Genomic DNA, 26528 nt, shown 5'->3' on the forward strand with positions numbered 1-26528 from the left:
CCTCCCTCCCTGCCTGCCTTCCCTCCCTCCCTCCAAATCACCTAACACTCCACTCTCACACATCAGAATGTGAAAAACAAGCCCAGGTTTCAGCATCAGATAGGCTGATGACAGAGGGAGAACCAGGATGGTCTTTTCCTGAGTCTCTTTGCCTGGGCACTTTTCCTTTGCTCTTTATACAACTTATCAGGCAACAGCAGCTGCACCAGGAGCAGCCACTGATCCTGGGCAGCTACAAAGGCTGGGTCCATATGTGTTGTCATCTTCTTGCCTTGCCCAGCTGTTCTGTGATTGCCCAGGAAGGGATGAGTGCAATCTGTCTGTAATTCACATATTCCTCTCAGCCAGTTGATTTACTCAGTATTAACATTTGTATCTGCCCAGTTCCAGACTAATTTGCCCTTCCTGGAGGACAGGCAAGGACAGGCTCATGATCCTTTTCAGTTCAGTGGCAACCAGCTGTGTCATTTTACTCACAGAAATCACCACCATTGTCAAAGGCCTTCCCTTGTGCATGTGGTTGTTCACTCCTGTGTTTGCTGTCTCCCACATCTCATGTTCCCCTGCCAGACACTACACAGCAGATTGCCTCATCCCTGGTGCACCTTCACTGGTTCAGGTGGAACCTGCTCCAGGGTTCACTCCCCCCGGTGCCTTTGGTTTTTAAAGCACCAGCTTTCTCTTCAGCCACTGCAGCCGCAGAAGTAGGGAAACGCACTCCTTGAGACGGGAAAATCTGCTCTGGGGCTCTCAGCATAGGAAAAAGATGAACCCGTTGAAGCAGATTCAGAAGAAGGCCATGAAAATTATTAAAGTACTGGAGTGCTTCTCCTATGAAGACAGCTCCCAAAACAGCTGTGGTTGTTCAGCCTGGAGAAGAGAAGGATCTGGAAAGATCTTGTAACACCTTCCAGTATGTAAAGGGGGCCTGTAAGAAAGGGACAAACCTTTTAGCAGGGCCTGTTGCAACAGGACAAATGATAATGATTTTAAACTAAAAGAGGATTATTTGATATATATAATTTAGATTATATGTAAGGAAGACATTTTTTAGAGTGCAGATAGTGGTGAATGCCCCATGTGTGGGCATTGAGGTTGGATGGGGCCCGAGAGGAAGCTGATCTAGCTGAAGATGCCTTTGCTCATAGCAGGGGTATTGGACTGGATGCCTTTAAAGCCTCCTTCCAGCCCAAGCCATTCTACGAGTCTCTGAAAAGCGGGTTTGAGCAGAGCCGGTGACTCCCAGGGCGGCGGGAACCGGGAGCGCGGCTCGCCTGGCTCTCGGCAGGGTAAGGGCATCATCTAGTGGTCACAGTGCATCATCTAGAGGGGTAAGGGCATCATCTAGTGGTCACAGTGCATCATCTAGAGGTCACACGGCATCATTTAGAGGTCACACTGCATCATCCTAGTGGTCACACGGCATCATCTAGTGGTCACAGTGCATCATCTAGAGGTCACACGGCATCATTTAGAGGTCACACTGCATCATCTAGTGGTCACACGGGCCCCTCGCACCGCGCCGTGCGGGGACACGGCAGACCGCTTCTCTCTGGGGAACTGTAATTGCCGCATTCCCTTTTAAGACAGGAGTGGAGAGGAGGGAAACCTGCGCAGAGACCTGGGAGAGGACCCCCAGGAGTCCCTGGCTAGTGAGACCCAGGTGGGAACTGACCATTCCCTGACATTGTTAGGAACCATCACATTCCTCACCTCATTTCTCAACGGAAGAACAGCTAAGTGGACAGTGGAAGGAGAAGCCACCTTGTGTATTTTGCCAAACACTGGCATATAACTTTCTAACCTTCTCCTTTTGCCCCCTGGGCCAAGTAGGCTGTGGATATAAACATCAACCCCCTTTCCATCTGTACCATAGTTAAAACTTTCTAGGCAGCTTTCTTAGTGTTCATAGAAAACATCTATAGAAATAAAACAAAACCATTATTCTGCAAGAAAAGAGCAGAATACAAACTCAGTGAACTCATCTCACTGATCTTCTCTACTTTGAATCTAAAAAAAGGGGGTGCAAAATTTTCCATTTCCCTCCAAGAGTGTACTCTTGCAGCCTTGCCAGGGTGGAGTGTACTTCCGATTGTTATCTGAGAGTGAGTCAGTGCCTTTCTTGAGCAATTCAACCTTCAACTTTGCATTTCCAGGGATTTTAATGTTTGCTTTAAAAATAAATGCAAAATAAAATAAACTCTTCCAACCCTGATATTTTGGTACTATTATATTTACTCCAGCTGAATCTTAACTTCATCAGAGTACAGTTCTTCCTGTGGGATTTAGCTAATGTTTGCAAAACACTTGATTTATGATGAACTGTTGAAAATCATGTTCAGGGCTGCTACACAGCTGAGGGTCTGCTGTGCTTTCAGTATTATTTTTGTGAGGCTATTTCTTACCTCAAAGTCCCTTTGACAATTTTCCTTCCCCCATCCCCACAGTTCTGCTTCCCAGTTTTCCCCAGTAGATTTGTAGAACTTGCTTGGGAAGCAGTTGTATCACAGCATTATCAAGAAGACAAACAGAGACCAAGTTTATTTTCCTGCACTTGGTGCTGGTTTGGTGACATCCTATTCATTACACATCTGTGGTGTTTATTTTCCCTCTCAGGGTGCAGTGCTTTGTGTTCATTAATCCCAAATGTTTCCTGGTTTCCTCCAGTCCCTGTTGCTCTCATCTCCTCAGGCTGCAGTACATGTTGTTTCTCTTCTCCTGTGACCCTTTAAGTTGCAATGTCACCCCCAAATACTGTGGGACAATGCCAGAGAGACCTTATCCATCAGCAGCATCTCCTCAGGACATGTGAAGGAGAAAATTTGTATGAAATCGATTTAGAAAGCTTCCAGCCACCATAAGTCTTGCCTTGGCTTGTAAGTTGTGAAGGGAAGGAAGATGGAGAGTTGGGGGAAGTACATCTCCAAAAACCCTAAGTGAAATCCCACACCTGGAAAAATCAAGCATGTTTTCAGCACGAGGAAAGTGACTATAGATATTGGCAAGGATGTGGAGACAAAACAGGTTAACATAAGAGGTGAGTTGAAACAGGCGTCTGCCAGCAGGACACCTCCATACTAACTGTTGTTTTTGCCTCCTGTGGCAGGTGATGGACAGCTCAATGCCCCTGATTGGGGAGCACATAGAAGAGGACAGACAACTTATAGCTGATCTGGTTGTTTCCAAAATGACTCAGCTTGTCGTCACTGCTGGATCTACGCCGTCACCACTGAGGCCTTGGGTATGGATGGAGATTTGTGACCAAGTTATTTCCCTGAATTTCTTCCTTTCTCTCTCCTCACTGTGTCAGACATCAGAGAGTTGAGCAGTCCCATATGGATTGTATAGACCATATAGAGTGTATAGACAATATAGTGTATTGGATAGACTGATTCCTGCTCTTCCAAAGGAGACTCTCACAGGCTCTTTGAAGTGGGCAGCCCTAAGGAACATATCTCTCTCCCTTACTCTCCTTCCAGATAAATATGACATCACACCAGTAGCATGAACACGCATCTAGACATTCTGACTTGCTAAATTCATTGATTCACATTGAACACGGGCATTTTTAGGGGTCTTCTAATACCCAGTTTAATTTCTGTCTAACACCATCCCTCAGGATAGGATTCATTCTGGTTTTTTGCATCGCTGTTCTGCTTTCAAGAACAGAAAGTGGGAATCTCCAGCAAGATTTGTTCCATTCCTTACTGCAGTTTCTACTTCAGAGCTGTCCTCTGCCACCTTCATCAGGGGGAGGCTTTATTAAAGCTGAACGCATATAAGAACCTGTTAATTTTGCATTTAAACTGACTCCTTAGTTCTTCTTGTGTACATCCATTTTGAGTATCAAATGCATCTAATTTTACTGCCACATTTCCCAGGGGCAGTTCCATATAAATGAAACACCCCAGAACATAACCTGAGTATCCAGGTGTACCTGCTACGCTTCCTTCAGTATCTAACGGAGAGTCAAGTGTGAAGTGCGATTTGAGGACAACAAATCTGTACAACAGAAGAGACAAGAGAATAAAAAGGCTGAGGGCAAAACTGAAAGCAACACACTGGTACAATTTTCATTTCCACTTGAGACAAAAAAATGGGATAAGGCACTTTATGGTGCTCTGCCTTTGTCATATAACAGTCCACTCCTGCTAAACCAGGTCCCAGCATGAAGGGTAACTCCAAGTTTTACCTAGAGTGAAGGAGTAAACATTTGATAGACACTGAAAATGCTTTGAGGCAGGGAAAGTGGTACAGAAGAGACAGCATTTACAAAGTGGAATTTAGAACTACCTTTTGAAATAGCCAAGATATAGAGTGTATGAACTAAGAGCAAAGGACAAGCCAACAGAAACTGAGAACATGGACAGATGCAGCTGTTTTCCATGTCTGTAATATACTGATACAGGATTGGATTGGATTACAGCAGACCTAAATTAAGGCAAAAACAAGAACAAAACAAACCTTGAAGGAATAGGATGTCAAATAGAAGAGTCAAACAAGAAAAGGATCTTCATCAGGAATAAAACCTAGAAATACATGTATCTATAATCAAGAAAACTAAACCCACAAATATGTTAACTAGAATGTTTTACTATGGAGAAGGAGCTTGGTGCCACAAACATCACAAAAATTGTACATGCTACATTACTAACATAATGATATAACAGCTAGAAGTGTCCAGAGAGAAATAATTAAATATGAGGCTGGTGAGATGCAGACCTAGAGATGCAGATGAAGACTTCCACAGAAGGAATACAAGGAGCAATTCTGAATATAAAGACAGCAGTACTGAATACATAGAAATATGAATCCTTGGATATCCTATGGGTATGAATAGAATACCTATACATATTATTGGACTCTCTATACTAGTCTCTGGGTTGAGAAAAACTGGGAAATTATGAAACTGAGTGCACAGAATTTACGGAGATGGAAAAGTAACAAGTCACAACAATGTGAGGCTTCAGCCATCAAGAAACAAGTCAAATATCACAGTGAGACAGCAATCCAGAGGGAGGTAAAAACACCTTGACTTTGCCATAAGAAACATCCAGGTACAAATTCAGATAGTGAGTGTGTACCATTAGATTTAATGTCCAAGGGACAAATGTGATATCAAAAAGTAAGGGTATGACCACAAGTGTGAGAAAAGAAAATTAATCAACTCCTTAGCAGTAAAACTGTATTGATGCTATTTGAGAGACCATTGTTTTCCAGAATGCATACATACATTTCTGACCTGCTCCTGAACCAAGAATGTGAGAAATAAACTTGTAGAGTTAAATGACAAAAAGAACATTCAAGACAAATGAGGGGAAAAAAATCTTTCAAATTTGGAAATCTGAGATTTAAGAGGACCTTTATGTGGCATCATACAAGTAATAAAAGGAAATGTAAAAAGGAGAGAAATTAATTTTGAGCAGCAGATAGAGGAAAGAATGAAACAAGTTCTTTGAGTTCATCAGAAAATGGAATCCTACCAAACAATTGGTGGGCTCTATGTATCATCCAAAGTTAAGGGAGGAAAAGAAGACAACAGGGACACCATTGTGACGCTAGTAAATGTAATTTCTGAAAGTGGGGAACTTCTTTACCTCGTTACAGTTTTTCCTGATAAGAATGACACAGAAAAGAATAAAAGCAGTTATTAAATCAGTGATGACTGATATTTTAAAAAAAATTATTAAGCCCCCAACTCCAGATGGCCACATGCAATGAACTGAATTTGGGAAGAGACTAAGCTGCCAAAAAAAACTGTAATATCATTAGAAATAGTTGCTGCTCCAGAGGACTGGTGTACAAAAATACAAATGATGTGGTTTGAAAGCTGTAAGAGCAATGTAGAAAAATTTAGACAAGTCATAGACTTTATGAATTTTCTCAAATGATAATTTAAAGAAGAACACAAAAGAATAAATAAATCAGCAAAAACCACAGCTAAGGGCATTTGCTTCCTGATTTTTTTGCGAAGAAAAAATGTTCCATTGATTTCCTTCCGATTCTTTTCCTTTTATTTCTTTGGGAATTCTTTCATGAAGTGGTAGGTAACAGGCAATTGGTCAGAATTATGTAGCTAGTCAAAAAGCCTTAGGCAAGGTAACAGGCAAGCTACAAAAGAAAGCATGGAGGGGCTAAAAGGTAAAGTTTTATTGTGTAGTAAAAGCTAACATCAGATATAGATATCAGAAATTTTAATTCTTGCAAACAGTTAACAGAGGGGATACTTCAAGGATACTGAGCCAGGCCATGTTGGTGAATGTTGAGCCTAGGACGGAATAAGATGTTAATGAGAAGTTTGCTTCAACATGAAACACCGTCGCATGGCTACACTGTGGCTCTGTCCTCGCCTCTCTGACCCACCACCAGACTTTCCCTTCACTGTTTCTCTTCCAAAGCAGAAGACCTTGGGCTGGCCCTCACCCCTTTATCTCTCAGCCTCAAAGACCTGATTTGCCTTTATCTCTGAGATGCCTTGGTTGACTGTAGGGAGAGACTGTAGAGGTGAATATGAGATTTAATTCCTTTTCTTTGCCTGGTCGAATCAAGACATCTCACAGCATTAGAACAGTCAATTTACATCAACACTAAGGCAAGGTTTAGTTCCCAAACTATGTAGGGCTAGAAGCCGTGACTGGAAAATTCCCAGATTTTCCTTCCCCACGATTTGCAAGTCCCAGATAAACAATGCAAAAGATGGGATGGCAACTTCATCACATTTATGTTAGTCATTTGAAACTAATTTCAATGCTTCCAACTATGAAGCATTTCTTCCCATTTCCAGAATCACTTAGCTCATTCTCCTGACCTTTCAGGAGCCTTGAAGACCCTTTTATCATGATGTTCTGCATGTAAATAATCCAGCATGTACCAGCCTATCTGTCTCCAGCTTCCCTGGTTTTCATAAACAATTTTGTGCAATAGGCTTACTCAGACTTTTGTTAACTTTGCACCAGCCCTTTGTGCAGCAGCTCTGCATTGCTTAATCTGTTTATTAAAATATCTGTCAAAAAGACTAAACAGCGAGAGAGAAGAAAGAGCAGATGGCACCAAATTATTTGCGTTAGTCAGGACCAGGGATGGCAGTGAAGAACATCTGACAGAGCTATGTATGTTCAGTCACCACAACAGCAAATGAAACTCCATATGGGAGACTGAAGGCTAAGCTAAGCTGGGGGTAGAGAGAGGGAGAGCATAAACAATGTGCAGAACTTTCAAGTGGCACCAGCCATTCCCTGGAGAAGTACTTTGTCGCATACAGGCTAATGAAAACCATTGCTCAGCCTATGGTTGTGCTGACAAGGGAAAAGCAGGAAATTAGGATGCAGGAAAAATGAACTGGCAATGTATACAGAGAACCCAGATATTGCTTCATCTGGAAAAATGTAAGCAGACTCATCTCTGGCATCTGCAGGAGAAATTACAAAGCTGGGAAAGAGAAGTTGGTGATGAAAACAATCAGGGGCTTGGAAATATTCCCATGGAGGGACTGGAGGGATTCTAAAGTCTCTTGGCTGTAGAAAGGAGGTTAATGCCAGAGAGGGCAGTGAAGGTTTACAAAATAATGAATGGCCTAGCATGGGCAGGTTGTGAGAGCTAGTCTCAAAACTCAGAACAAAGCAACACACACAAGAAATGGGAAAGACAGTGAGGCTGAAAGTTGAGCAAGACTCAAAAGGGTCTGGATGTAAATATCAAAACAAAATATCTGGAACTGTTGCAAAGACTTTGTAGAGCAGATAATAAGCTTCATGTTTCAGGGCTGAAGCTGGCCCATGCTTATTAGCAATCAAGAGGAGATCCCTTAGGGTACAGAGATGATTACTCCATAGACATTTCCATGGTTCATCCCTCCTTCCTTCAGAACATCTGGTGCTGGCAACTGTCCAAAATGGGAGATGGGACTAAGAGACCCCCTCGGGCCAAATACATTTGGTAATTCCTGATTGCCTAAAAAAACATTCTAAATTGTAACTTCGTTGTTATTCCCTGTGAGCAAACAACTTTGATGTTCTTTTTTACTCAGCTCTCCATTTCAGCCCTATGAGATTTTACCAGCCAGATGCTGCATGTGTGTGAATGTGTATTTAAGGAACACTTCATGACTCTACAGTTCCTGTATTAGCTCAGGGCTTCTCTTTGGGGACTCTGTATTAACTGGATTGGCTTTTTTCCCTCTAGCCTCCACAAGTTCAGCCTGTGTCAATGAAATCTCAGACTGGACCTCCACTTGGACAACTGTCACAACCACGGCCTCCTCCACAAGGTACAGTTCTCTGATTCCCATGACACTGATGACTCTGAGTCCTATCAGTTTGCCTTCTAAATAGAAGGTATCAGGATAAAGGTTTCGCTCATTTTCCAACTCACTGCCAAGAAGGCAGCAAATTCAGTGTACTATCAAAGCAGATACTGTCATACTCCACAGCAGCTCAGAAAGTGGGATGAAAATTCAATATAGATCCAGTTGATACCACTGGAAGGACTTGACTCAGCAAAACAAGGCCACTTAAACTGGCACTGGAACAGGATTCTGGGCACAGAGTACATTGTGTTTGCACAAAGCTGTGCAGCTACGAGAGTAGAGGAGTGATGAAAAGATGCTAGTGTTGTCAGGCTTGGAACAGATCAACAACATCAGTGTTGTGATGCCAGAATCCTCAGTCCATCTGTCCAGAAGTTCCCATGTCATCAAGAGCACACCCTCAGCTCCTCCTGACAGCAGAAATAAGTATGACATATATTTGGCTTGGTCAGAAAAACAGGTTTGGCTTATCGTCCTGATGTACATTGAGGTGATGAAACATAGGGCTGCCCTGTAGGTAGCCAGATCACACCATCCACTCAATTCACATAACTGATTAGACCATCATTTTTGCCACCTTTCCTTCCTTTCTCAATTTCAACCTTCTATCAAATTAACACCTGCCTCTAATTATCTTTTCCTCATTGGTGACAGTTTTGCTGCATCCAAACTTTAGCATTTCTGATACCAAACACATCTATGTAATCTTGGCATTCCATACTATTACTGATAGGAGCTGTTGGCCTTGAGAGATATTACTCCCCATCTGTCTCCAGTACTCCCCTTCAATTCTCTGTAAAACTTTTTCTCGCATAACTCCCCTGATCACCTGTGAAATCCAGCCAGACCTCACAACACTATCTGCAACTTGTGTCAGGTTCTCACAGTATTATCCATCATGTCCAGCAACTTCTCACGTCATGTCCAATTGTTTTCCACATCCTCTTCAGTTCTGAGAGTCTGCTACCAAAGCAACTGAAGGCACCTGGTGATGGTTCTGGACCAGAGATATGGATAGTGATAGGATGGAATGTCTCACATCAAACTGCTGGCCTGTGAAGGGACTGCTTGACACAAACCAGCAGGGTTACATTCCCACAGAGCTTGTTCTCCAGTGACCCTTCCCCAAGCAAGAAGTGCTCACCAAGGATAAGAAACACCAGATACATGAAGAGCAAGGCAGGTTGAAGTGGCTCCCTTTGGGGAGAGTGGAGGGATTTCTGTATTGCTGAAGAAGGTAGAGAAATGGACAGCTCTAGAGAGGAGGGCATGACACCAATTTTAGGCCTGTAAGAGAGAATTTGTCTTATTCTTCTCCATGAAGCTACTATGAGGAGTCTTCTTAGCAAAACCCATCCTTCCATAGAGATGCTCTGCGCTTGTTGCCCACCACGTGCATTTCCTCACGTTTATGTCTACATGTCCCTTTCAGGTGGACCACGCCAGCCACAGGGATCTCAGCCTCCACGAACAAACGCACCCCCACAGCAGCGGCTGTCTCCTCAAGGACAGCAGCCCCAGAGCCCCCAGTCCACTTCTCCTCAGCAGCAAAGGTCACCTGGATCTCCACAGCAAGTCCGGTCAGCAACTGGGTCCTCTCCAGTCCAGGCCTCCAAGGCAGGCGCGTTCCCTCCACAGCAGCCGAGGCCTCCTGCCCAAGGCCGGGCTCCCAGCCAGCCGAGCCCCACAGAAATGTCCAAGCAGCAAACCACCCCACACCCACACCTGAAGTAAGTGACTGACAAACTCCTAGTATCTGTAGATATTTAGAATAAGGCTGTCCAAAAAGTACCCTGAGCTGACATGGAGAACATACCATCAAGTTGTCGGGCAGCAGTCCCAGGAACAAAGGCCTGCACAACTGTGAGTGACTTCAGAGGTAAATGTGTATCCCTTGCCATAAAAGCTCACCAGTGACCTGTTGTCAGGAAGAACAGGTTGTATTTGACATCACAAAGATTTCACACTCTTCTCTTGTTCATGTGCTCACTGTTAATCGTGTGCTCTACCCTGGCCATATCAACACAGCCACTGCCTTCCCAGTAGGGTGTCTTTATTCCTTCACTATTTCCTAAGTGTAGCAGCCACAAAGATTCTTTTTGCATTTCATAGCAAAAAGGCAGGGAAGACAGAGGGAAGTGAAAGTGGCCCTATTAGTGTATATAAAATTCCAGATAGTGACTGTGTGGGGAAGCACTCTTCTGGAGCACAGCATGCTGAACTGTTATGGATCTTTGGAAGCAGCTTTTGTTGTCACCCTTTGTGGAGAATATCTAGCTGGCACAATGGCAGGAAAAATGACTGAAAAAAGGTCTGATGCTGACAAGAAGTTAACACAAGCAAATTGGTATGAACAGGCCAAAACAAAACATAGGCTAGGAAGGTGAAGACAATTTCTGAGAAGCAGAGGAGTGATGGTCTAGAAAAGGCTTTCAGTGATCATGTTTACATTAGCGAGGCAAACTAAACGAGGTGTACTTAAGGATCAAAATGTTGGTGCTAAGGATGCAGTCACCACACTATACATATTTCAGATACTTTTTCCAGTCTCATTTTGTGCTGGATACCTATTACTGATCAGAAGAAACTAAGGATGGAAACAGGGAAAATAGGGACATTTGCTTCAAAAGCACAGTCCTGATCTGAACTTGACCACTAGCAGATACACAGCCAGCAGGAGCAGCATGGTCAACCCAAAGATCTGCATTAGAGAGTTTACAGTCAGGGCAGACAGGCTGGGGAGGGCAGGAAACAGCACACATTGAAGAGGATCTGGATATCGACTTACCCAACCTCTGGTGCTCTCACAGCTGAAAGGCCAAGACCATCACTCCTGGTAAGGCTGATGAGAGACAGGTGACCCCTAATATTAATCCATTCTTCTGTATTAGTAGTGAAATTACTTAAGGGTTTCTCACAACAGCCTCACCAAATGGCAACTGCATACTTCTAGCCAGATGTTTTCATTGACACCAGTTTTGACTGAGCCACTTGCCTGTGTACCATTCTGTCCTACCTCTCCCATTCCTGGACGTCTTAGCACAGGGATATTCTGTGAAAACCTCTCCTTTTATCCTTGCATTTGTCTGTGTGATGAAACACAAAGCATGAGTAACCAGCTTTGAATTCCCACTTTCTCCTGCTGAGACTGAACTCTGTTTTCCATTTCAGCAAATCGCAGTCCCTGACAAACAGCTTCAGCATATCTGAGTCATCTCAGCGAGGAAATGCCACTGAAGATGAAGCAAAAGCTGAGACCATCCGCAACCTGAGGAAATCATTTGCTAGCCTGTTTTCTGATTAACAGTCCTGCAGCTGGATCTGTGCTTTTGTCAGCCCGCACTCTACATTAATGTCACACCTGATGTCATCCTGGAATACACTCAGTGAACCCAGCAATTTACAACTAACAGCTGGGTAAAAGGAATTTAGAAAACTATAGTTGTTTTATTACAAAGAAAATACTCAAATAACGGTCTGAAAAGTGACTGTATAAAAGTGTCACTATTTCATTGGGTTTTGTGCATAATCAGAATCACATCTGTTCAAATGACTGAAGTGTAAAGCAAATTTTACTCTTGCTAACCCCTGTGGAGTCAACACAGTTATGACAGTGCAAACTGGGTTTTATTTTGATTTGTATATAGTCAATACAATTGTTAACTTCCAATTACTGAATTCTTGTTAAGGATAAGCTAAAAAAAATTAGGCTTCTTTTGGAAACACATGTGCAAAGGCAGAGTCAAGAATAAGTATCCATTGACCAACAAAGTGAGCATGTCTGAGCATCCAGTGAACTGTGGAATTTCATTATACCAACTTCATAAAAGGTCACTTTTTAGAGCAAAACTGCGTTGAAGATAAATACAGTACCAGGCATCAGTAAGCACCAAAGATCACACAAGCAGGTCAGCCAGATGGACTGCTGCTTTGTTCCAGATCACTCTGATCACAGCAGATAAAACATCTCTGTTTCATGCCTTGCATTTATGTCCCCTGCGTATGATTCCCAAGTTCTGAGAGAAAAATGTCATGTTCTAACCCTGTAGCCTTAGCTCAAAAATAACCTAAGAAATGGGTCTTCAACACAAAAAAAAAACATCTTTCCCTGCCCCTGAAAGCACCAGAGTTCACATTCACAGTTCACACAAATTCCAGACAAAACCCAGCTAAACTCCAAGCACTTTGGTGACTTGGTCACATCTGGCTGTCTATGTCCCTCAGGAACATGCTTAATTAATAGCAGAGCTGATGAAGTGCACATAGCTGTGTGCTGAGTGTTCCATAATACTGAATGGACAGAGAGATGGAGTGAAATCCTGTCTCCTGCCTTGAATTCCCACTGACTCTGCTGGGGTGAATGCAAAATGAATGCAAGGTGACAAACTTGCAACAGAACTGGAAAACAGTACTTCACAAATAAGATGACCTGGGTTCTTCCTGAGACACCAAGCCACAGAAGGGCATGTATGGGATTGTCCCAAGTGGGTAACAACCAGTATTAGTTCCCCCCAATCACTCACAAGAATTATTCTTCCAGAGAAGACAGAGATGGATCTTTGCTGGTGCACTTTTCCTCTAAGCCAGCAATACTGAACAAAGCTGTGTCTGTGCACATATACTGGAACTGGGACATGATAAACCCCACAAAAGTTGTATTCATAATTGAAAAACTCACCCTGGGTAAATCTATATATTTATAGCTATTTATATCCACTGAGAGCCTACCCTTGCACCCTGGGAAGTCTGTTTGGAACACACCTAATGCAGGTCCCAGCCCTCATCCCCCCTCCTCAGCTTTGAGGCTAGTCTTGGCTTTCTCCTTCCCTTAGCAATGATACTTAGGAATACCCAGGAATGTCAGTAAGTTAAAAAAGTATTTGAGCCAATGGCCCAGATCCTTGCTGTCCCTTAAACAAGGAGATCCCCAAAGCAGCAAAAGCAGCAGCTGCATTTGCCATCTTGGATCTTATGATTCACTGGTGGGAATAAAGCCAAACAAGGAAATCCTTCCTGCATAGCACCTGTAATGAACATCTAATTCCAATGAAGTCATCTGGACCTTGTATGACCTCCCCTGAGCAGGCCTTTGCACATATAATGGCAAGTAACAGCATAGCTTTTCCAGATTGGAAGTCCCTCAAGAGACTCATCTGGACCAATGATTTATACCTCAAGTTCAGTATTACAGAACCACCTTATTCTCTGATGGCTTGTTTTCTGTTTTGTTTTGTTTTCCTCAGTTCTGTGCTGTCCTTCAGGGTTTGATAAGCAGTTTACAATGTAGCATCATAAATATATGTCATCATCTGAGCAAAAAAAAACCCAGTCCCTGCTGTTTTGCAGTCTGCAGGAGAAATAAAAGAGTGAGAAATGGCCTTGAGCAAACAGTGTCCCACTGGCAAGAGAAGCTGATTAACAGGCTTCACTACATGGAGACGAGGTAAAACAACCCTGGCAGGAGAGGACTTCCTTCTGTAACACTTCCCTCAGCATGATTTATGCCTTTACCTACTAAATGGTCACCAGAGATGCAGACAGAAATGAAAGTTTACTGCAAGAATCAATTGCATTGTCCCCTGAAACTCCATGATTCCCTCACCAACACAGCATACACAAAAAAGGAATGGTGACTAGTACAACACAGCCCCATAAATCGACAGCAGTTTGTCATTGAAAGTGCAACAGCTGGGTCATTTGCTGAGGTTGCATTTGAACACAGCAGGGCTGTCTTCTGACAGACCACAGAAACAGGAACAGTGACTCAACCTTTTCATTTGTCTACAGCTCCTCAGCTGTCACTTTTCAAGGGACAAGCAGACAGAATTGCATCTCACTGCCTAGCTTTAAGTTGCAACATCAAGTACAAGCAACAGGCACTCTCAGCTTAATTTAATTAGTCCATAGATCCTGAAAAAGCACCTTCAGTTCTATTCAGAGAAGTGCTTTAAAGCACTGAGTTGATTTCCAAAGTTAGATTGACAAAAATCTGTTGTGTTCTGTAACTGTCTCAACAGTACACTTCCAGTCTACAGCTATGAAGCTCACATACTAGATGTAGCAGGAGATTCACAAATGCATCATCCTGTCTTCAAGTTACTGCCTTCAATGCTGGCTTTCTACTCCAAAATCCCTCTACTCTAGAAAACGAGAAGAGGGAATACAAGGGGTATTCTCCTTTTATATGAATGGGAAATTAAGATATACCCAAGAGGCATTTAAGTACCTAAAGATAACCACAGGGGCATTAAGAAAACAACAGAAAAATTGGTAAAGGGAAGATACATTTGAATCACAGGGCACACAAGCTCCACAGCACAGCTTGGGATCTTTCTCACACAAGATGTGAAAAAGGAGCACCTGGTCAAGGATTTTTTTTTGTCCTATTTGCTTTAATTTTCTTCACATGGAAGCCAGGAAACATGAGTAGGTTTGTGTATTTGGGACTAGCCCAAGTAGCTGGGACACAGCTATAACACTCAACCATATCCTCCATCTGGAAAATTAGTTTGCATTTTGGTGTTTAGCTACAAACTGAAGAACACCTTGACTTTCTTGTCATAGCCAGGCGTGGTATTTCAAGAGGAGTGGAACACACATTCCCAGGCAAGCTAAGGTCCGGAAGAACAGCAGTCCTACTTGTAAATGCAGTGGTATTTTACAGTCTTGCACCAATCAGAAGCAGATATGTAAGACCCTACACCTTATGTATGGCTCAGTTGCTTCCTCTGGTTGGCTTGAAGTTTCATGAGTAAGATAAAACAATACACAGAAAAGCCAAGGATAATAGCTCCTCATTTCCAAGTGACGCAGTAACAACCTTTACAGTGCTAGATACTATGAATAGTACAGGTAAGGAATGCTCATCTTAAGGCATTTCACCTTTTGTGATTTCTCTTTTATCATTTGCAACAGCAATGACACACACACTTCACTTAGGAGCTGGCAAATAAAGCAAGCAGCTAATTTTCAAGTATGTTCTCTGTTTTTTCCTCTAATTTTATACTGTTGGTCCTGAGATAGTCACTTTATATCCTGTTTCATGAATAACAGGAACTCCTCTTTAAGGAACTTTACAGTTCAAGCTAAGTCAGGTTTCCTAATCTTTGGCTCACACACACCACCTTTACTGCAATGTGATGGACAATAAAAAAAGGAAGTATTATCTTCAGGTCATTCAGCAGTGTATGTGTAAAAGGGCCAAGTTCATTACTTCAAAAACAAACATTTCAATGACAAAATCCAGGATAAATCGAACCTCTGGCATCAGCTTGGCAGAAGTACGACTACATGGTTGTCTTCATGCTCTCCCAGAGCAGCACACAGCTTGCCAGCAGGGCAAACCATGTGACTTTCATCAAGGCATTGGCAATGTGAGTACCACTGGCACCACAAAAATTAACTTCCCATACACAGTATGTGAACACCGTTCCCAGAAATAGCTTGGAAACAATGGAAAAGGGTAAGTCACTAAATATTTTATCAGTTAAAGCTCTGTAACCTTATCTGAATATTATCTATGCATTGCTGAAGCACTCATCATCACAAGAACAAAATGGTGCAAGACCAATACAGTGTAGATTTCCCTTTTCCTTTTTATAGTCAGTGGAATATAAAGAACTGCTGCATACTCTAAGAGATCTGACTATACATTTCACTGGTGAAAATGCTTTTGGAACAAAGCTATTCAACCACTGAAGGCAAATGTTAAAAGTTAAGGCTAATCTTGGTAGTGAAGTAAAACTATCCCTGTGAAGCGGGAAAGGAAGAAAGAAACAATACAACTTTTGACAGCAAAATAAAGTATTATATTTTACTTCCACTGGCAAAACTACCTGACCTTACTGAAGTCAGCTGATTTTATACAAAACAAGAAGATGAACCACTGAAATCTCACCTGAAAAAGCACATAAGTATTACTGATTAAATAGCTTGTATTTAACAGGAAATGTCATTCCATTTCCACAGCTGGAATTTCAAAAAAGTTTTAGAAAATAGTATCAGTTGTCACAACAGTCATTAGTACCATTCACATTTATAGAAACACTGAGATCAATCATCTTAAAAAATACATAAGAAATTAAAAGTTCTAGCAAAGTTTAGTCATTCCAGTCTTCCTTTAATTGAGCTCCAGCACCAGCTTGCAGGTCTCATCAGGAAACTTTGAAAGTGGTCTTGTTAGCTGCTCATTAGTTAATAAGACAACACTTGAAAGGTGCTCATAACATGCTATGACACATTTTGTTTTGGTAAGAAATCATGTGATACTTAAGTAGTGGAATTAAATGGAATTTACTGAAATCAGAATTCATTCTGCTTCTCATGTTGTTGTGATCCCATTCCCACTGCAACCAGGTCAGCCTATTTAATACTTTAAGTATGTCAGATAGGGAGAAAAGATGTATTTTCACACCACTTTTAGTTCAAACACTGTAAATGCAGTCACATACTACAGATCCTTATTTGCAAAGTCAAGGACAAAGTCAAAAGTTTTGCTGCTTATTCTTTGTAAAACTGCTCTGCTTCTGCTTAGACTTCTGAGTTGCACTGTAGCATGACTTTACTCAATTGTTTGTAAAATGAATTAATTTGTGTTCTAATATTTCCATTGTAAAGAAAATCCCTTTGCTGTACTCTTTGTGCATTAAGTAACAATACAAAAATGCTTTTTACCTAATAAAATATTGAAGGAAAAAGGAAACAACACCTTTAAAAATTTCCATGAACACACATCTACCATAACAGTGGCAGCATTCTGTTCTATGTGGTAACTTTTTTATTAACAAAGATTATTAATTAGCCGGGTAGATTTTACACAAAACCCTTCATCCTGGCAATTAAGTAAAACTCTTCAAATAAGACAGACAAGAGGTTTTGTATTTAAAGTGCTCTTTATCTGATGCAATAAGGATTTGGCCGGTATTCTGGTCTCTAAGTAGCACTTCACAGACGATTAAGGGCAAGGAGGGAGGGCAGCAGAACAAACTGCTCTAAGTCGTAGCTCTTTGAGGAACAGACCTTAAGTGCCAGGTGGTACAGCACTACCAGAGCATAAAACAAACCCAGCCTCTGTGGCTGGGACATCACCATGCACACATGTTCTTGACACAATCTGAAGGCAGATGTTAGTGCCTGGGATTTGCAATTTCCTGCAGTTAGAAAGCAAGCTCAGCAACTACAAAACTCCCTACAGGAAAAAGCAGCAATCAAATGAATGCACGGCGAATGTCCATGGGGCGGCCCCGGCTGGGTCGAGGTGGAAACCTGTCACTGGGACCACCTCGTCCTGGAAGCGTAGGGTTTGCTCCAGGCAGGGAGCCAATTGGGTCAAAATGTGGTCTGAATGGAGGAAACTGACCTGGTGCTTCTCCCTGGCCAGGAATGAGTGAGTTAATTGGGTCTCCAACATATGGAAGTGCTGGTCTCTCATCATATTCTCCCCCAATGATCATTGGAGGATAGATTGGATTTGATGGGAATGGGTTGGGTGGAAAGGGATTAGGATAGAACGGGTTGGGATGAAAGGGGATTGGATGAGGTATAGGGGGCAGAAGCATCATGTGTCTCCATCTCAGGGCCTCCTTCTTCTGTTTTAATTTTTTCTTGTATAGCTGCAGACAGAAAAAAAAAATATTTTAAAGCTCTCTAAGTGTTCCAGCTTCAGCAACTGCATTCAGTTTTACAGCACTTCTCAAAAAAGTGCTCCTCACCAGTCTGAAAACCCAGAGCAGCAACTCCCCTGCCCGCCAAAGACCAGGCACAGCACCCTTGGAAGACCTCTAACCCCCAGTTTGAGCATGCACCATGTAACTTGCTGATGCTCCTTTCCGCTAGTCTGACCAACATGCGTACACAGAACACCACACTTCTAAACTTTAACTCAAAGTTACTGCCTCTCAAAGTATATACTTAATTCCCAAACTAAGCCTGATATCAGAGAGATTATATAAAAAAGCCACCTACTTCTTTCCAGTCTGTGTCACGAGGCCTTACAATAGGATCTACAAAGAGAAGTAAAGAATTAAGAAAAGCATCAGATCTTGTGCCACAGATACCTGCAGTTTATCAGAATTCAAACACTCAAGATAGAAAAAACACGTTTGGTCAATACATCTTTTTCTAAAGATTATGCATCTTAAAAAGTACAAAGCTCCATGTCCATTTGATAGGTAATCTACTTGTACACCCATTCCAGGTAAAGCATCATCTCCAAATGTTATTAGAGAAATCCCAGAAACACTGTCTCTGACTTTGCCTTTCCCTTGGTTACCTTTGTTTCTTTACTCTCTTGTGAGAAATTGAAGCAGGAATGTTATCTTCCCCCCACTTCTTAATATCTGCAGTAGCCAATGCACTAAGGTGGCAAAGGAAACAGATGGAAACAAGGAAAGCCAGCACCACACAATGGGAAGAACCACGTGGAGCACCAGTAATGGCTCAGAAGATTGCCAACCATTTTCCCTGGCAGAAAACTCTGCATCCACCTGAATCACACCTGACCAACTGCACTGATTAGGATCACAAACAACTGCATTTATTCACAGTGTTTCGATATCATTACTGGTTGCCTGAGAAGCCTCTTACAAAAACCTGTCAGAACTAATCCCTCTGTTAACATGAGAATGTAATTAAAAGAGATGTGCCTTGACGTTACCTCGGAAGTCCCGCAGATACATAAACCTCCAGAGAAGCTGGTCATTGGAAGCTGTGTAGAGATCACGGCAAACGGCAGAGAGAGAGATGAGGGAACGGACATCCAGAAGTCTGAAAATCCGAAGCTTGAGCTCAAGAGGAAGGACCACTAAGCCAAACACATCTGGCAAGTTCAAAGCTACAGAAAGGAGAAAGAAAGTTCAGAAAAAAGAGTAAACTCGACATCACTTATAGATCTTCTTATAGATCACTTGGAGATCTTCTATCTCTAAAGACCCTAAAAGAAAAAGAACGTTATCTTTCCCTTTGATGCCTCAGTTACACCACTTTTCTGAGCAACTACTGTGATGTGACTCCTTGCAAAACATACCTCTTGCAACTCTAACTGCACTTATGAGGTGCATAAAATAGGGCAAATGACACTTCATACTGAGCACTATGCTAAGAAACATTCCACACACCATATTATGCTTATACGTTACAAAGCTAAGGAATAAGTAAAGAAAAAAAAGACCTGCCCAATTTCATGAGGCTGCAAAAACCACAAACATAGAGCACATGCTCCACATAAAATCTTCATGCACTGAAGTCCAGAGGGAATTCCATTGTCTTCAGAATACAAAGCTGAGACCTTTGATGGCACTTTGTAGCTATGCAGAGAAAGCCTGGTTTCCCACTGCTTCACAGACACCAGCTTAGATTACTTCCTACTATCTGTTCCAAAACCTCAGTGACCAGTTCCTAACAAGATCATTCCTGAGGTCAGACTTCCAAACATGATGCTAAATAATTTTTTCTGTTTTGACAAAGAAATAGATCAAAACTACAGAACTGCTGCTACAAAATTATTGTGGCAGGATTTCCTCATCATTATGCATGGAAAAAAGCCACTCCATTTCCATCTCTGAAGTGAGAATAGAGCAATCAAAAATTAAAACCAGAATTATATTAATGTTTTCGGAGTTACAAAGATTAACATGATTTCTTTAGTATGTATATTTTATTTTATGCTTACTACTTATATGCCTATCACTGAACAGCTGTTTCTAACACTCTTCCTTCAAGGCTTTAGATTGATTCCCTTCCTTCCATTATCAAAAATCAAGTACCATCATATTTCCTCTCACCTTGTCGGGCAGCAGCTAGGAGAGAGTAAACCAGCTGGTCTTTAAAGAGACGGGATAATTTCTGAAGGTCTTTGTAAACACCTGCAACTTTCTCTATCAAAGAAGAGAGAGAAAAAGCTTAATTTCAAGAGGTTATAATGCAAAAATTATATAAGAGTTACAGTTTTCTTATTAGCACAACTTTAATCTGCTTGTGATGTTGATAGAAGCAGCTCTACAGCTAGAGTATAACTACCCTGCAACACAGACATTGATAAAGCAGAGATCAGTTTCATGGTCAGGCTAAGCTTTCCCTTAGGCCTTAAAAGGCACATTTAAGGGAAAGACTTGATTTGTCTGGAAACAAACTGACTCCCAAGCTGTCAGAGCTTCCTTTGTCAGATTTCAAAGCTCCTGCCTAACATAAACCTATGTTCTAAAAGCCTGCAAGCTTCATTTCTCTGACAGAAGTATTCTTCCATTCTATTCTCTGAAGAAAGAGGAGCAAGAAGACTTCACTGTTATACTGGAACACATTTCAGCACTCAGTTCTTCTACAAGCCTTCAATTAGACTTCTACACAGAACACAGGAAATTGAGTCAGCCTGGCCTACCGATAAAGCAACTCATATCCTTCAGAGAATATAAGGAAGGTCAGGTCTGTGCTCACAAAGATTCATATGGATCTGCCCTTCTCTCCTCCCTCACCTTAATTTTTCCTCTAACTCTGGCACTCTGAAGAAACCTACATGGTCAGCACAGGTTTTCTAACAAAAAGAATTTAACAACCACAGTTCTACAACAGGAGTGTAGGCACCATCAGCCTTCAAAGTCCTGAGCTGCCAGGCAGAAAGGGAATATCACCCAGCACCGCTGTCCCAGAGATTCCCACATATGCCTAGGACCTCATAAATAACAGGCATATGGGCCAAAGGATAAACTGAGCTTTTCAAGGTTCTTACACTGTTCATCTAAGAAATACAATTTGTGCTAACAACAAAGTGTAAGTAAATGGCTACACTCTGAATTCCTTTTACCACAAAGTTGTGACTAACCTAAATGGTAACCACATTTTTATTCTTTTTTGCTATTCTGTACCTATTTGATGCTTTATTAAAGCATATTCTTACCCACTGTGTCCCTTCTTTACTTTTCAGTTTACTACAATGAGACCATAGCTCAGGCATACCTGGGTCCTGAAAGCAAATAAAGGATGATGGCAATAGCTGGATTCTCTTAACACTTTTAATCTCTTCATTGATTTTTAATGTTGCTACAAATATAAGAAAGAAAGACATTTCAAAATTTAAAACACAGAAAGACAACTAAGACCACTTCTTTACTGACATAATACATAGTCTGGAAATTCTAAGTCTTGCAAAAAACATAAAAGAAGTCAAAACATTGTAGCTGAAGTAAATCTACTTCCTTCATGTCTGGCAATGTGTACCGAAGTTCCTATGAAATGTGACAACAAACATAACTCTACGATATTGCAATGAAAAGACCAGCTGAATCTCATAAGAATTATTAATCAGTTACAACAAGAGGGAAAGAAACAGTTAACACAGAGACTGGAAATGCCAAGAGTATTCAGCATCAGGAAGTGGCATCTCCTGCACCTCAGCAACTCAAGCAATAAAGGTGCAGTTCAAAACACACAAAGGCACACTTAACTTTTCTCTTCCCAAACAATGGTGATACTTAGGAATGTGCATCCAGGATGAAGACTTGACTGACTTACCGTTAATAGCAATAAGATCTCCCAGAGGCACACAGGTCAAACCAGCAGAACCTTCTCCACAAAGGGGATGTGTGTACTGTAGCTTATAAACACCATTCCCTCTCCATTTCTCTGGCATAGAGACTGCCTTGGCTTCTATCCCCTACAAATATAAAGAGATCACAAACTCACTGTCATACTTCTGCAATGCACCAGTGCTGAGGGGTGAGAAAACAATCAGAAGTTAGGAAATGACAGAATGATGCTTGCAATTCCACTCTTAGGTCAGCCCTAATGACACAGTGATTATGAATATATATGATTACACACATTTTCCCCAAAACTAACAGCACATCTAAGTGAAGTTCTGTAACTTTTGTCCTGTCCAGTGAGCACTCACACCTACTTCTTTGAGACACATACCTCATCCTGTCATCCATTCCAGCATTCTGACAACTCCTGCACATAGTAAATTTGCTGTTCAAAACAAAAGCTATTGCACCTTTTCTGTGAACTTACAGTATCTGATAGGGCTTTAAGAATCACAGTTTTAAGTTAATTAGAAAACCTGAATGAACTAACAGGTTTGCTTTCAATTTCAGTATGAAATAGCTCATATGGAATATTAGAGGATACAATCTAACCACAAGTATATTCTTTTTTTCCTATTAAATATGCACAGCAATCATCTTCCCTACCTCCAAGCCTGCTCACTGCCATAAACAAACTTTATTCTGAGTGGCAAACGTATTCTTTACATAGTATTTCACATTATGGGGATGCAATGAACTCAGCAGATTTCTTTAAATTGGCACTGGTCAACCAGACACCTACATGTGCTTAGTCAGCCTCACTGCAAGAAAAAATGATGGGAATTTAAACAACCACCTGAGACCAAGTATTTTTCTCCATATTCAGCCATGTATTAGTAAACATAAAATGCAAAGGGAAAAAGTGAACCCATACATTGTACAGATGTACTGCCATAGGTGTTCAAGTATGATACCTCTGTAGATTAGTAAAACCAAAGCCAAACTTGACACTTAGGTGAATATGGAATTAGAGACAGTTTTTTGGCAGACCTAGGCCTCATTAAGCACCACTTGACAGGGTATCATTGAGATGACACCAACACTTTGCACTACTTTGGGGAAGTGCTACAGCCTAAGAACACCTGCACATGCACTACAGAATAAGGCAGAAACAGGAGATTCAGCTGGGTCCTAGTGAGGCTGAGGACCAAAAGAAACACAAGGACAGGCCTCTTCTTCCACACCCAGAAGCTGCTCCAGTCTTTGACCTGAAGACTTTCTGGTCAGGGAATTTTGAGAAGCTGATCCTGCAGCAGCCCCTGCAGCCAACTGACATACAAAGGCAGAAGCAGATCCTCAGACGCATCTTGTACGTTCCACAGCTTCCCCACACTGACCTAGAAATTTCTGTTTGGTGCTACACCTACCTACCTGAGGTACATAGCCTGTCTCCATCATGAGAAGATGAACCAGAACGATCAAGGCATCTGTGGCACTGGTACACTCAGCAGAAAGGTAGAGCACCTCTAATGAATGGGGTATTTCACCATCAGCAGCTTCACTGCACAGCATGGGTTCGGAGGGATAGGAACCTGTACCTTCTTCCAGGTCAGCATCCTCTGAGACTAATCCAGAAGAAAATTCTAGACTGGATCCTGCCTTCAGGGGAAAGCAAAACATATTTTTTTTCAGAAAACTACACCTCTATATATATCAACTTTATACATCTGCTTATTCCAGCCTGATTTCCCATACGAGTTGTACAAATTCCTTACACCTCCATTTTCTAGCACTCCACATGAGGACTGAGCTTATATATGTAGCCTTTGGATTTTTTAATCTTTACAATGTAAACTCTTCATGAAAGGGTCTGTCATTTTATTGCATATACTGAAGACAAAGTGATAATAATGTATTAAACCTTCATCGGAATTTTTGCAACATATTCAGGAATAATTTAATCAGTACAGAATCACCATTTATTTAAACTTAGCAAATATGCATGAAAAGCAACCAAAATGATAACTTGGGTTGCCAACAAACACAACAAGCCTAAAGAGCAGTGAGGGAAAAAAAAAACCAATCAGTGGAGTGCACCTGCTGCCACCTGAGGACTGTGGCATCATTGTAGCTTCTTTTCTTCTAAATCATGGCATGTTATTAATTATATGAAAAAACTACACACAGACACATTATTTTAAAAAAGCAGAATGAAAACTGTAAGCAGATTTATATAAGGTGAGGGTCAGGAAAGGGGGGGAAAAAAGAGCCTGTCTTTGACACTGCCTGCTGCATCTGCAATCTTGAATCAGAAATTAGCGCTGAGACAGGCAAGAAACATAATCCTAACTTCCTTAAGTGCCTGTTCCAGCAAAAACATTTACTCCTGTAATCCTGAAAAACTCTGGGCTCTCTGAACTAGCTCTGTGCCACAGGAACATACAATGGATAGAGACAAATTTCCATTCAAATAACTGAGCACATATCAGACAAGTATAAGGAGCCAAATATTCTTAAGAAATTCACTCCTATATAGTACAGCTACTGACACAACAGGATACCTTCTCTTTTGCCTTGAGCTGTACAGTAAAATTCTCATGTACTTACCCTCTCATCACTCTCTTGAACTTCCACCTGAGCCCTCTCATTGTTAGATTGCTCATTCTGCCCTTTTTCTTTTGGACTGTTGGCCTGACTTGTGTTGGGGGTCAAGGTGGACGGCTCATGACCATTCTGAAGCGAGGGTGGAGCAGAAGGAGGAGGAGGAGGAGGAGGTAGGCTGGGTTGTCCATCTGGCTCTTCTAGTAACAAGCATATCAAATCTCCAGAAACAATGCCATATGAAGCCAAGGTCTTCTGATCCTCTGTCAGAGCATCTTTTCTGTTCAATGTTATTGAAAACGTGGTATCAGAACTGCAAAATAGTTTTTAAAAAAAACAGTAAGGAAACATGGGTGGCTGCACTTGGATAGCCACACACTCGACTTGGCAATTGGTGCTACAGTGTAGTGACCTGGTGGTGATTGGTCAAAGACTGAACTTGATCTTGTCCAACCTCAATGACTCTATGATTCTACAACTAGAAATGCGTAATGCATATTACAATAGTATTGTGCCATGGGGCTTAATCTATTATTAATTACCTATATGTTAAAGAAATAGTGAGGGGAAAAAAGATTATATGAAATTATTTCCCCCATGTTTATCACCAAGTACATTTTAAGTTGCTGTAGTTGCTTGGTAAATAAAACTTTGTTTACAGAAGTTGCTCACAAAACAGTTATGAAGGAAAGCAACAAATGCCCTTCAAAATAGAAGGTATCACAGCTAGGAAAACAAGATATACATAAACTACTGCCTCGGATTATTTAAAAATAAATAGTATTGAAGACTCAACCAACTTGCTGTCTCCTCAAGCTTAACAATTTCAATGATCAGCAGGTGTCCTGTAGAATGCTAGTTGCAAATGAGGGTAATAAGGTAAAAGATGCTTCAGGCCAAAAAAAAACCCAGAAATGAAACTGGTTAGCAGGGAAGCAGCTAAAAAATACACCCACTGCGGCAAGACAAGCAGTAACTTCAGATTCCTCCTGCCCACACTACTGTGTGAATCACCAGTCAAACACCAGCACGTCGGACCTAATTAAAGGTTTGTGACACAAACCCTTCAGCCAACATCAGAAAACGCTCCCCTTTTACAGGCGATTCATTTTCCTGCGGAGGATGCCGGGAGTTCTTCAGTTAAATTGTTTATGAAACTTAAACCGAGATTCTCCAGGAAGCCTCAGAGAAGCCTAAAACTGAGACGCCACAGCATTTTGTAACTTAAGCGCCGCGCAGAAGTCTCAGTCAGCTCTGACGGTGCTGCAACCCGCATTTCTCGGAGTTTTGCTTTCCCGCTCCGCAGTGCCCAGCCGGGGCGCAGCCCGAGCCCAGGCCCTGCAGGAGCAGGGCGGCCGGTCCCGCGGGCCGCTAAAGCGGCCGGGCCGAGCGCTCTCAACCCCCGCGAGGCGCTCCGGGCCCGGCCGGTGCCGCCGGCAGCGCCGCGCCCGCCCCGCAGGGGGCAGCACCACAGCCCCGGGCCTGCTCCCTCCCCCCGCACCGCATGGTACGGCCTGGCCGCCCCGGGCCGCGCACCGGCGGCGTTGGCATCGCCTCCCCCCCACCCCGGCACCCCTCGCGATGGTTCGCTCCACTCGCTACCTGTACCCCCAGGCGGGCAGCAGGGCCAAGCGGAGCTGCGCGCGCAGCTCCCCCAGCGTTGGCTCCGCCCCCGGCACCTCCAGGGCCGCCGTTCGCTTCTGCAGCCGTACGCGGAGCTTCATGGCGGAGGCAGCGGGAGCGGAGGGGTCTCCGCGCCCACCTCGCGCCCCGAGCGGACCCCGCCGAGCAGCGGCGGCGGGGAAGGTGGCGGCGGGCCGCGGGCGCAAGGGCTGCCGGGCCGGGCCGTTGTTTTGGTTGTCGCGGCACCGCCTCAGCCCGGCCCTGGCCCCGCCTCCGGGGCTCGCGGCACGCCCCCGATCGCTGTCTCTGCGAGCCGCGCGGTGGCCCGGCCACGATCGATGATTGGGTGCTCGGCTGCGCGCGGGGAGGAGCCGCCCCTGCGCGCGCCCCCACAGGCGGTGCGGGAGCCGCCATTGCTACGGGAGTAACCCTCGCGCCTCGCAACTGCTCCGTTCCTCCTCAGCCTCTTACCCTGCGATGGATAG

General features: G+C 42.7%; 2 protein-coding genes across 4 annotated transcripts in view; one reads left to right on the forward strand and one right to left on the reverse strand.

Moving 5' to 3' along the window:
- SYN3 (synapsin III) overlaps window positions 1-16315 on the forward strand; it is a 190000-nt gene extending 173685 nt beyond the window's left edge. For both annotated transcript variants that reach the window (XM_015627320.3, XM_015627321.3), the window contains 4 exons: window positions 3107-3241; window positions 8182-8266; window positions 9738-10035; window positions 11477-16315. In XM_015627320.3, the coding sequence (XP_015482806.1) occupies window positions 3107-3241; window positions 8182-8266; window positions 9738-10035; window positions 11477-11609 (651 nt within the window). In that variant the 3' untranslated portion in view covers window positions 11610-16315. The remainder of the gene's footprint in view (window positions 1-3106; window positions 3242-8181; window positions 8267-9737; window positions 10036-11476) is intronic.
- Window positions 16091-26144, reverse strand: FBXO7 (F-box protein 7). 2 transcript variants are annotated; one of them, XM_015627322.2, is made up of 9 exons: window positions 26023-26144; window positions 24427-24733; window positions 23251-23478; window positions 21809-21950; window positions 21254-21337; window positions 20086-20178; window positions 18960-19136; window positions 18269-18306; window positions 16091-17916 (listed from the first exon to the last, which is right to left on the reverse strand). In XM_015627322.2, the coding sequence occupies exons 1-9, from the start codon at window positions 26142-26144 to the stop codon at window positions 17512-17514; spliced, it is 1596 nt and encodes a 531-aa protein (XP_015482808.1). In that variant the 3' UTR covers window positions 16091-17511. The 2 variants fall into 2 exon arrangements, with proteins under 2 accessions (XP_015482808.1, XP_015482809.1); XM_015627323.3 differs by lacking the exon at window positions 26023-26144 and adding an exon at window positions 25484-25739 and having other exon boundaries at window positions 17512-17916.
- Between the last annotated feature and the right edge of the window lie 384 nt (window positions 26145-26528).

The sequence above is a fragment of the Parus major genome, chromosome 1A (assembly GCF_001522545.3).
Source record: "Parus major isolate Abel chromosome 1A, Parus_major1.1, whole genome shotgun sequence".
Lineage (NCBI taxonomy): Eukaryota > Metazoa > Chordata > Aves > Passeriformes > Paridae > Parus > Parus major.

Bases quoted from the DNA above. Each gene is read 5' to 3' on its own strand.
- FBXO7 (XM_015627322.2), bottom strand. From the start codon at position 26,144: ATGAAGCTCCGCGTACGGCTGCAGAAGCGAACGGCGGCCCTGGAGGTG. The intron at 19,137-20,085 runs GTGAGAGGAAAT...TCCTTTCTGTAG, and splicing joins CCTAGCTGCTGCCCGACAAG to CTTTGAACTTGCCAGATGTG. The intron at 17,917-18,268 runs GTAGGTGGCTTT...TTCTGTCTGCAG, and splicing joins GTGACACAGACTGGAAAGAA to CTATACAAGAAAAAATTAAA.